The sequence below is a fragment of the Ambystoma mexicanum genome, chromosome 12 (assembly GCF_040938575.1).
Source record: "Ambystoma mexicanum isolate Mex_15411 chromosome 12, UKY_AmexF1_1, whole genome shotgun sequence".
NCBI classification, from domain to species: domain Eukaryota; kingdom Metazoa; phylum Chordata; class Amphibia; order Caudata; family Ambystomatidae; genus Ambystoma; species Ambystoma mexicanum.
The window spans coordinates 97,888,918-97,901,549 of record NC_090936.1 but is presented as its reverse complement, the minus strand read 5'-3'; the positions used below and the strand labels follow the sequence as shown (position 1 = coordinate 97,901,549).

At 47.6% G+C, this 12,632-nt stretch overlaps 1 protein-coding gene across 1 annotated transcript in view; it reads right to left on the bottom strand.

Moving 5' to 3' along the window:
• MED21 (mediator complex subunit 21) overlaps positions 1-11,872 on the bottom strand; it is a 109,398-nt gene extending 97,526 nt beyond the window's left edge. Inside the window, exon 1 of the mRNA XM_069628091.1 lies at positions 11,603-11,872. Coding sequence (XP_069484192.1) covers positions 11,603-11,644 — 42 coding nt within the window. The 5' untranslated portion in view covers positions 11,645-11,872. The remainder of the gene's footprint in view (positions 1-11,602) is intronic.
• Positions 11,873-12,632: the final 760 nt, after the last annotated feature.

Here is a 12,632-nt window from a genome sequence, read left to right as displayed (position 1 = left end):
CGCGGTTTAATTTATATTTAAGTGATTTAGACGAGATCTGGAATACCAATGACATATTTCCTGAACGTCTATATTTCTTGAAATTGAAATAGCGTTTGCAGATGATATTCTTTTCTTTGATATGACCCCAGCCGGTTTACAGAGAAAATTGCAAATGTTTTCCAAACATGCATTTCAGCATAGATGAATTAGGTTTCAAGTTAAAAACATTATATTTAATGCAGGTACAAAAATGAAAAGTTTTGTATGGAACTTTGACAGTAAAGTGATTAATCACCCCAATTAAGTTATTTACCTGGGGTATCGGTTGAGTAATCTCTCAATTATGAATAACTGGTTAGAATATTTACACTGCAAGGCTAGACCGCTTTTGAGTCAGATGAGGGTCATATTTGTAAAATATTGTACATTTTCTGATCCCACTATAGAATTTTGTGACCTTAAAGGTTGAACCCGTTTTATTGTATTCTTTGGATATTTGTCTGCACAATGTGAAAGGTCAGCTCAACTCACTACAGGGTAAAATGTTGAAATCAGCACTCCAATTGTCTACAGCTATTCCCAATTGTATTATCCATCACAAATTAGGTTTGATTTCTCTTGCATTTAGATGGGAATGGAGAGCTCTTGTAAATTATAGTAAAATTATGAATTCACGGATTTGAATAATATGATTAAAAGGTTGTAGCTCAAAGTTCCTTGATGGCATATGGTTCAAGAATGAAAGCAATTTGAGGAATTGGGCTGGAGTCAAATGGACCTTTATATGCGACCTTGTCATGTAAAATAAAAGCTCTTTGAACAAGATTGGAACGTGACGATCTATGAATTAGGAAAGTTGAAAAGACATACAAGGAATGTGCGAGTATCCGCGTAAAAGGGAAGGATGTTGTTTGTACTTATCAATATTTCCTTGTAATATTGCACATAGGCATTATCTGAGATTCAAACTGAATCAGTTACATACTTTAGAAAGGATTAAGCATTGGGGTCTCTTGAGAGGCTCTATCAAGAGGGTGAATTGTTGATTTTCAAACTGCACTGAACCCGAAGAGACCTTAAAACATCTGATTTTGGAGTGTCCGTTTTTTAAAAACGTTAGAACCACTTTGTTGATGCGATTGTTATTATCAACTATGTAGACTGTATGGAGACCTTGTGGAATAGAATGATGCTGGGGCAAGGTAAAGCATTAATCTTTGCTCTCGTTGCATTCACAAAGTTGATTGATGATGAATTATTACTATTATAATCAATGGGTACTTAATTTAGTTTTATCAATTGATGCGTTTTAGTATCTGTAATTATTGTGTTTTATGTGTCATTTTTGAGAATGAAATGTTTAAATGTGCAAAGACTTGAAATGTTATGGTATAATGAGATAATACTGGAAATTATTTTTGTAAAGGTTTATACTTTGAAACCCAAAACAAATTAAAATAAGCGGCCAGTCTTTAAGATGTATTTAAACTGGAAAGGAGGTAGTCTACTATGCCACCACCACCTTATCAACTGGCTCCTGCCCCTCGAAGCCCATATATTCTGCCACCTGCAAAAGTACTTTTCAACCAGACTCAGATCTTGCTCTTCTGGGTCCGAAGAGGAAGACTCCATTTACCTTCTTCCTGTAAAGCTTTATTGAAATCTGTAGCATCCACTTTTCAGATGTACCCTTAGCGACTTTCCTCGATCTATGAGGTCTCTTCCTTTCAGGGGAAGTTGATCTGGAATAGGAGGATTCCTCCAAGTGCTTTCGCATCCTCTTTTTGCATTTTGCAGACTGCAACACGGCTTGGAGCCTGTCTCCGGACACCCACTCATCTGAAACAACTTGCTTGAATAATACACCAGGACTGCAACAAGGGTTTACAGACCCCGCTTTTGTCTCTTAGCAATGCGTGAAAAGACTGCGTCATCATGTTGCAGCATGCACAAACAATACGCTGGTACTGCAGCAAGAATGGGAACCCCCGCTCGTCCCCTACCAACAAGCGAGCGTGCCTACGTTCAAATGCTGCGGGTCCCTGAGCCTAGCTCAAGATGGCCACCGATCTTACCGTAAATGCCCTGGAGTAGCAATTCTGTGTACAGGGCGAGATGCATGCCGCTACTGCTGCAGCCTGCAGGTGCTTTCTCTTGCTTAGTGCCCTCTGTCCAGGAGGGGCCCCTGAAGAGTTTACAGCCATCTGCAATCCAGCTCAGCAGGATACACAGACTGTCACATCCAGCTCAACCGGAGCCCTTCGCCCAGCAGGGGCCCAGGGAACCATTCAACCAAACACCCAGCCTGCCAGCCCAGCTGCTTACCTTCCTTGGGGGAAGCCTGGGACATTGCCCTTCAAAGCTCAACAAAGAGAGGATTGAATAGTAAGTAGCACAGCAACTCATCAGAGAACCTGCCTTTAGGCAGGAAATTTAAAAACAGAGGAATGCTGGGTGTTAAACTCTCATGAATGGGGGAGGGCCATGGAAAAGAGTTCCTGTCTGGGAGGCCTCATAAGTAAGTACTGGACGAGGAGGTAATGCTCATTCAGACCAGAAAGTATAGTCCCACAAAAAGTGTCCATTAGTATGAGAGAAAATAAAACGAATTATGCATCACAAGAATATGGTTGAAAATACCATTGTATCAAGAAGGTGGTTAATATTGCGGAAGGCGGATTCCAGGATGGCAAGCGAGTGGAGAGCACCGTAATCGATGCTCTCCCGAACCTCGGGGCCTTTACAGTTCCTTCAGCGCTTCAGTGCCCTCCCGAGGCATCAAAATAAGGACGTGGAGAAGTCTGAGCAGACAGGGGCTACCTAGCCCACCCCGGCCCCGAAGTAGAATGCGAGCTCCAGGAGTAACGAACACCACCGGACCCCAGAAGGTGGTCCTGTTGGCGCTGGATGCTGAGGAGGGAGCTGAACATGGCGACAGAGGTGGTGGATGTAGCCTTGCAGAGGTAAAGATGGGAGCGAAATACAGAAGAAATCTTCCAGTGAACAGACAAGCACCCTAGCTCACAGAAGCAGCAGTGCGAGGAACTGGCACTCTCCAGAAGCGGGAATAACAGCCCGGTATGGAGGCAGCCGTGGGTTGCCCCAGACGTGGGGGGGGGGTGGAATCGAAAGTCGGAAGGTACCGCACAGGACCCACAATCAGCCTGACAGACCGAGCGGAACGCTCAAAGCAGTAAGGAGTGGGAGAGGAAGAGCACTCCCCCCTCAGTCCCCCCAGACCCCACGGGTGCAGCAGCTGGCCTTGGACAAGGCAAAAGGGTGAGCGGCAGCGGAGGGACCCATGATTGGGTCTGGGGGGAAACCGGGAGTGACCTCAAGCGGAGGGCCCAAGCGGACAGTGGGGGGCACAGATTCCACTCTAGAGGAGGTGAGGAGTCCGGAGCAGGGACCCGAAGGGGTGTCCAACTCGAAAAAAAATAAATAAAAAAGGGCAGAGACCAGGTTACGACAGCGTTGAGTGGCCGGAGCACCACGTGAGGTAGCAGTAACCCTTAAAGGGGGACAACCAGAGAGGGAAAGGCCTAACTCAACCGCCTGGGCCTCTAGGGGAGAATCAGACATTTTAGCAGTACCCGGAGGTGGAGGAGAGGGGGTGGGGGGAGCAATAGATCCAAATAAAAGCACGGGGCGACTCAGCAAAGGCCCCCCCGCCCTCACCAACAAGCAAGTGAGCATAGGGTGGTGAACCCCTCCAGACAGGGCTACAATACTCCACACCATTACAGGCACTTGGAAGGAACAGGCGGAGAAAAAAAAAAAAAAAAAGTGCATCCTCACACAGCAAGTGAGAAGCGGAGAGTAGGCCCCCAACTGGCCGGAGGCAGGATAACAGAGTGAAAAACTACCTGCGAAAGACTGATAATGTCCAAGATCAGAGGGAAAGAACAGACCTTAACCCAGAAGGGCCCCAGAAAACCTATAGAGAGCAACCTCCAGAAAATGTGGAGCAAAGAAGCGACCTCCCCACAGGGAAACCTAACATGCCAGGAGCAAAGGGACCAGGGAGATCACCAAAAGAAGGAAGGACTAGAACAAGTGAAGCAAACAGGCCTTTGCTAACAGTGCGAGGAGTCGGACGTGAGCTCCCTCTGTGGACGCAGCTAATATCCTGAGTCTACTGCCTGTCTACCTAATCCTGCATATACCCTAAGCACACCAAATGAGAACGGATACCCTGGGGCACAAACAGGCCGAACAACAGAGAAAACTGCACACGCTAGGCGAAGCTGGAGGCAGGTAAAAATCAGCGAGGAATCGTCAACAGGGCGCCCAAGATGGCCGCGAGCTCTGCCTGACGTGAAGCGGTACACACAGTGCGAACGGAGCCAGATGACAACGCTGCGGGAGGAACCTGTCCGGCCCTGACATCAGCCGAGGCGGGGAGAGCCGGCACCCGGAGCACCGCCAAGGCATACCCTGGCCCCCTCAGCCATACCTCAACAAGACAGCAGCCTAAATGGAGGTCCTGAGGGACACCGGGCGCAAGCTCTGTGCCGCCCCCGGCAGAGGGGCCCGACCTGTGGGGTTCGGGGAGTGTGCCTCTCGGCAGCGTGTGGGTTCCGGGCAGTGCCACAGTGGAGCTCGTGGTGAGCCGACAGACCAGGCCCCCGCTGGCCTCTCCCCGTCGTGGTGCGGTCAGAGGTGGACCCACGGGTCAAGAGCAGGAAAAAGAAAAACTAAACAAAGGAAGCAACATATGGCTGCCCAGAGGGCCCTGCCGGTGAGTGCACCCCCGGGCCCATGGGTTCACAGTAACACACCGGCCTAACCTGGGGGCGCAACACGCCCACCCTGAACTGGCAGCACCGACACCAGGAGGGAAGGAAATGGACCCCGGCCAGCGGAGACCAAGTCCAGCACACCCACAGAGTGCTGCCCGCGACACACGTGGGAGGAGGGGCGTACATAAGGCCAGCACTACCCTCAAACCACAGAATTCCGCCACCCAGCCAACAAAGTGTGAACACCGCACCACAAACCAGCGTGTCAAACAAGTGCACAGACCTGAAGGCACAGCTCAGCACCCGGCGCAGGCCATAATTAGCAACAAAGGCCACGGCGCTGGGTGTAGCCGAGAGTACCCAGCGAACTCCATCTGGGAGCAACTTGGAGCTGACCACCAGTCCACATCCACTAACACTGGACCAAGTCATGGGAAAAATAAATAAAAATTAACAGAGCAAATAAATAAAGAACAAGCTGGTAAAATACAGCCCGGACCTGCCAGATCACTGCAACTGCAGCAAAAGTTGAGAAGAAACCATTATGTGGTAAACAGTGAGTGTTGGACTGCTACTATGCAGACTGCCTCCCATACGCAATACTACAAAGAACCCTCGCTGCCCAACACAGCGAGATTACCCCACGAGGCTCTGCAGACCATAGGGAAAACACCACCACGCACGTGGTGGGGAACAAAACATAAGAGCTTCGCTTGAACAAGTGCAACAACCGTGCAGCAAGCATGGGAAATGACAAACCAAAGAAACAATCTACTCAAAACAGGATCGATCAATACAAAACACCCTCTACACAAGCTCATGATCCCCAGGCCTCACCCTCTATGATAATGGAGCCAGACCACACGGTATCCCTAAAAGACGTCATGGCCGTAATAGCGGATTCCCGCTCATCCATGGAGCAAAAGATGGACGGGATAAGCATGGACGTCTCCCTCCTCAGACATGACCTGCAGAAACTAATGACGTGCACGGCGGAACAACGCATCTGCGACACCAAGGACGGGCTGCACAACATGCAACAATTGCACTGCGTCTCAACCAAACTTAAAACGCTGGAGGAAAGAAATGGAGAAGGGAGATTAAGGCGTAACATACGCATACTCGGCATACCTGAAAAAGCAGAAGGCTCCAGCGTAGTACTCTCTCGAACAATGGCTCATAGACCTTTTTGAACCGGACACCTTCTCCGAGTTCTTGTCCATTGAAAGAGCACACCGCATGCCGACAGGAAGACCGGTGCCCAGCGCTCCACCGCGCACCATAATAGCGAAACTCCTGAATTACAGGGACCATAACACGCCGTTACAACGGGCACGATCACCTTCAATGGCTCCAAAATTGCCTTCTTTCCCGACTATACAAGAGAGGTACAGAAGGCAAAGCAATCGTTTGACCCGCTGAGAAGACATGTAATACGCTGGGTGTCAAATACGGGCTGCTCTTCCCCACCAGCTCAAGATATACCATAAAGGAACCACGGTCCACTTCAACGACCCAAAGGAGGCATGGTGCTGGGCTGAGCAGCACATTGATGGAGACTGGTCGGCATCTCGAAGCAACAGGAACAGAAGCTCTAGGGTGCCTGTCAACCAGTGGTCAATACCAGCACAGTCGCCGAGACAGGACCCACCGGAAGACGTCAGGGGCTGACATTCAACACAAATCGTTGACAGGACCCTTCACACACAACAGTAAGTGTTAAACTGCAGGAGCCAGTGTCCCTCCTGTTGACCCGACGTCCTACAGTGGGCGAATCATGCTAACACAAGGCATCCACGGGAGAGAGACTTCCCCCATATTACAATACCTAGCGGGATCGAGGAGGGGCTTAAGAGCAGTCTGCCATATAAATGGCTCGAGAATCACAACCTACTTGGGTATAAAAGCTGACTAAAACAAAGGAGGAACTATTTGCAGTCAACTACACACCCCTACTAGAAGCAATTAGAAGTAAATTGGTGGACTGGGGCCCCCTATCAATAACCTGGATGGGTAGGATTAACGTGTTAAAGATAGTGGTTCTCCCATAGATGTATTAATGACTCTCCCCATTCAAGTCCCAACCTACTCCGAGCAGTTCAGAAAATATGGGAAGATTTATTTGGAATAATAAAAACTAAGGATTGCCAGGAGGGCGATGCTGTTACCGAGAAATAGATGGGGTATGGGGGAACCGGACCCAACAATTTATGTTAGGGCAGTTCAGATTAGGATACTGAGGGACTGGTTGAAAGAGGATCGGGGAAAATTTGGAGGGCAGTGCAGTAGTAAGAGGGAAACATTGAGGAGGTTCTGTGGAAACCAAAGGGAGATAGGCCCAAAATCCAAATAAAAATGTACTACAGTACAATACTGTCTGTGGGAGGAGACTCCTGGGATGAAGCCATTAAAAACGGGCACAAATTACCACATTCCCGTCACCATTTACCCCAATCTTTGATAATCCAGGGTTCACCCCAAGTCAAAGGGAAATGGGCTTTAGAGCGTGGCTGCTTTAAAGTTTGCAACATGTTCAGGGGAACAAAAATCAAAACGTTCCCCCAGTGCAAGGAGGACTTTGGGCTGGAAGAGTCGGAGATATTGATACTTCCAGAAAAGACATCAAAAGGGGCCGCTTCGCGAGATCGAACACCCCTTTGAGAAATATTTAACATCTGACTGGAGATAAACATATAGTGGGAGCAATACATGCTTTACTCAAACAGGGAGAGAAATCTATGGCTTATTGTGGGTGGGGGTGTAGCCAGTCAAGGCATAGAAACAAGGGACTGGCAGCAGTTGTGGGCCAACATACCAAAAATAAATATGGACAAACTTTATGTTCCAGTAACATCTAACCCCGGAGAAACTACCCACATTCTACCCCCTAGTGTCAAATCTCTGACAAAGACAATGCGGAAAGGTGGGCACCTGGAACCATTTTTGGTGGGAATGTCCTCACATCTAGGATTATTGGAGGCTAATAGGGGAGGCACTGAATCTGAAGGGAAGTGGTAACAGAGGTCTGTCTATTCTGGGCCGGGGGGGGCTTGAGGGGGGACAACCGTAAGAGCTTCCATCCAGAGCAGAGCGACACAAATTTATATAATTTTGTTAATGGCGGGGGCTTTGGGTGTAGCACAAAAATGGAAGGCAAAGGACCCTCCAACCGAATGTGATTGGGTGGGAAAAGTGTGGAATTTTGCTATACTGGAATGGGCCACCTACCCTTTGCAAGGAGCTCAACAAGACTCTGGAGGACTAGTCACGGGTCATGGGGTTGCTTCAAAAAGGGGAAAAGGGGAACTGGTGTCCGAGGAGGACGAAACTGTTAGGCCTGGTGGATTCCATTCAAGAGGCTAAGAGTCAATTGGCTTCAATAAGAGTTTCCCCATCGAAGGTCAGACTATTGGGGGGGAACAAACGGGGGGGTTGTAAAATTGTGTGTAAAAGTTGTGAAAACGTTAATAAAAACATATATAAAAAAATAATAATAAAAGATTTGCAGACGGCAATTGCATAACCCTTAGACTACTGAGGGCCGATTCAGTGGGACATTCAGAATAGGCCAAAATTACCGAAAATAAATTACCAACCCCACCAAAAGACATAAAAACACATACCACGAAAGTTCGAACTTTTGGTGGTATGTGTTTAAGGACTTATGGTGGGGTCAGTTAATAAACAAACAAACAAATAAATAAATACATAAATAAATAAAAATGACCCTGTGGTGCCAGTTGCGGATCACGGAAGTGAAAGGGAACTGGCGGCGCAGTGACACAGCGCATCTGAAGGAAAGGTAAGCAGAGGGGTGGGGGTGTGAGCGAGGGTGAGAGTTTGAATCTGTGTGATTTTCAATGGATACCTGCATGGGAAATGTCCGCAAAACAAAAATGTTTGTACATTTCCCATGCAGATATTTCTGTCGCGGGCCATTCCGCAATGGTAAAAATCACACAGATTCGGACATTCAATGCACCATATTAGGACAAAGAAAGAATGTGGTGTAGGAACATGAAAGACTCGGATTTTGCATATGCCCGATGTACAGCCCAACAACAGCCTTGGTAACCATCAGGAATGCATGGCAGGGACGGAGAGTCGATTCTCCTAGAACAGCAGTTAAACTACAGCACCAGGCGCCGTGAATATCTATTAAATAGGTTTGCTACATTTTCTAGGCATTGCCCAGACTACAGCACCACGTTCATAATTTACTGTAAACTTAAGGGCACTTTCGTAAATTAGAAAAGTGGTATGCTTAAGAAATGCACGCAGTTACACTGCTGCACATACTGCCGCCACAACAAGAGATTTTAGCAGCTTTTACAGCTCAAAAGCACCACATGTCCCCGTTAGTCTTTCCACCAACCCAAGAATAGTGGTGCTGAAAACGTTCTACACTGCTTTTAGCCCAAGCCCCGACTCTCCAAGGAGGTGAAATCAGACATGTTTGGCGGGTGACCTGTTAGAATAGTTTTCTAACCTCTGCTCTGGTGAACAGATGTTGAGGCAGGCCACCCTTGCTAGTGAAACAACTTCTGGTCAGATAAACTGATTCACTGTAACTTTGAGAGCAGTCAAGGCTAAGTCACAGGAGGAGTGGAGGTGATCTGAGGTCTCCGATGAGCACACAAAGTAAGACACCTGCATTACGGACCCCTCCAAATAACCACAGGTTCGGTGAGTGCCCACACCCAGCCGGCCAATGAGGAGATCTCCCCCACTCATGCACGCCAGCAGCAGTCGAATCTGGAACCACTCCGGCTCTCATGCCCTCCTGCACATCAGACATCCTGGCACCAGTCTGTCCGAGCCCACTTCCTGGGTAACCACACATGTGGCCTTCAGGACGACGCTAAAGACCCGGCTTTTGCGGGCCACTGCATGCCCAAATAAGGAATTCCCAGATCACAAAGACATGGGAGAAGGCCAACAGAAATAAATGGCTAAAAAAGGTGTAGACAAAAGACCTTGTGGCACGGACATGAAGGACACTTGCCACAAGTCATGAGCCAAACACGGTAAGCATGTTATGGCTGGGTAAAAAGTTATAAAAGTACCCGAAAAAGCTTCTACTGCCACCAGTGCACTCCCAGGCACATTGTCCATTCACAGAAAAATCCTTAGAGGATGACTAGCCAGCAAACATAAGGACCACATTCCACGGTACAGTAACTTTGCACAATGAAAAATTTACCAAAAGTGGCAACCAAGTTCAAAGACTAAGAGAAACAAAGTTTCTCAGTATTGACAGTATGATGGCCGTGTCAGTTTCCCCGTAGTCAAAAACCAGTGGAGTGCAGCTAAAGGCTGTGCTCCACTGGCAAAAGTCAGGTCAGGATAGTGAAACAAAAGCAAATTGTTTGGGAAGAGGGGGGGGGGGGGGCTTCTACAAATACAGAGGTAATTTACTCGTAAGAGAAATGTTCCCAAAAATGAACCAATCTGAATTCAAAAAGGAACCAGTGCTTTAAATGGGCAGGCTCTATCCAGCCCTCAGTACCTGCCTTTCCTTTTGTTTTTCCACACTGAGGGCCAGGACTTCTCCAGCCTTGCAGAGTACCGATTGCCAACTGTGCCATGTTGAAGTTGCGCTTTGTGTCAACAAAGCATTACAATAAAGGAGATTAGAGGTAGATAGCCCAGGCACAGGTGTGCCTGGGAGGGACTTTTGTCCACTTAGTGATGTGAATGAGGATAACGAAAGGAGGGGAGCACAAAGTAGCATGCAGTCTTAAAAATTCTAGAAGATGACATTACAGTGCATTTTCTTTCAACATGAATAACGTTTAAAAACTCACTTCTGTAAACTTTAAAAAATAAAGCTATAATCCAACTTTTGCTCAACATGTTTTTATAAACTATTTATATAAATGTCAGGTTAGCATTTTATGTATTGTGTACTTTTATGAATTGCTATATAACTTATTTTATCTTTTCAAATTCAAACCTTAACAAATACATGACCTACGTAACCTGGTCATGTGCACTTATTCTTAACTTTTTGCATGTTTATGATATGTTGTAACTTGCTCTAAGTTTCCGGCGCCCAGTTACCTCAGGGTTTGGCACGCAGTATAAAGAAACAAACATATATTAACAATAAATGGAAAGATATGTGGCAGAGTGCTTGAATCGCTGACTGGGGCCACCTCCTGGTTAAGCAAAGTGTGTGATCCTGGGCAAATCATTTAATTTCCCTGTGCCTCGCCTTCAAAAATTGGGAGTCTGATTAAATAAATCATCCTCAACAATGGGTCAGATTTAGGGAGTCAATTTCCAATATCACAGAGATTGCCATGTTTTAGCAACTGGTAAAAGCTTGCAGATTTCATGGTAATCCTTCACGTATATGCCTGAGGCCATGCGCGATCATGGCAGGAGGCATTTTCAGTTTTAAGACGACGTGCAAAGTTTCCATTGAATTTCCATGCATTTGTGTTCGCACTTCTGTTCCTCCCATTAAAGCACTGAAAGGAGCTAATGTTTTTTTACGGTTTGCCTTGGTGGTCGAGTTTATCGAAGCCCAAGAAAGACAGGTAATGTATGTAAAATAAATACATTCGTTCCTACAGTGTCATTTACTGGACCAATAAACACCTCACGGTGCCAGGGATCTCTTGTCCTAAACGTCCTCTGATGGACTCCTATGAGCCAGATACTGACAGCGAGGGCTCAGAAATGCTCCAGACACGGGTCGCTGCGCGGAGAAGGGAACATATCTGACATACGCCTGTCCACATGATTCTCAAACGTGAACATGTACACCTCTACCGATAAATACATTGTACCTCTCCCCTCGCCCTAACAACACCCTGCTCTGCAGGCATGACTCCCCAATTAAGCTGCTCAAATTCCCGAACAGCACTCACCGAGTTCACTGCATCTTGTAACTGGGTGAGCCGGTCAGCCATGATCCCTAAAGCAGCGATCACGCCGGTCGCAGCAGATGGCCAACTCCTAAGAACTCGCTAGTGTCTAGTTCCCATCAGAGAAACGGACCATAGCAACGCCCCGCCTACTCTTCTTCACGTGACTTTGGGCACGTTGCGTTACACACCGTGCCCTTAGCGTCCAACGTCGCCTTCTCCCTCATCTTGCGCGGGAACCGGAAAAGCTTCGGCTGCCATGCTGCAACCTGTACGTGCTATTAGGTGCCTGACATTTAAATTAGCATTTTCTTCGGGATACGGGAATGGAGATGAGGGATTGAAAAATTGCTTCTACTTTACACCGGTGGTGGTGGTGGTACTTTGGCTGCATCAAAAAAAGAGAGCGTGGGATGGTCTGAACAGATTGGTGGGGAGGTCTACAGTAATAATGTCTTATAGAGTTTACTTACAAAAAACACAAATTGCATAATAAAGCCACATGACTTATAGCAACATGTTTTTTGGTGCCTTATGCCCTTCCTGCCTTCACTTGCTAAGCGTACTGTTCTAAGGAGGAACTGGCATGATGTGGACATGTCTCACTTAGCATCGGCTGTCATGGCCAAATGTCCAAGTGACAGGCCAACTGAATTTTCCATCCTGTCTCAAGCACTTGTAAGTGCGGCCATTTAAATTAGCGCCACTTAAGGCTACATGAGATGCCGTCCCTACCAACCCTGGTTCTCAGCCGAGCTTAAAGCAGCCAAACTGGGGGTACGCAGTGCTTAAAGTGAGCTGGAGCCTGCCGGGGCCGGGCCCCGGTAGTCTCCAAAAAGTGGGACTGAGCCGGGGCCCTGCCCGGGCCCCCCATCCCACACAACATTGGCGGGATACATTATCACGCCGCAGCCGCGACGGGAGATGCGCCCGCCAGTTTAATTTCAGGTGAGCTGACAGAAGTGCCAGCCAGGCACAGCGTTACTGAGGCTGGCTGGCACTTCTGTCAGTCACTGTAACTTCCCTGATGACC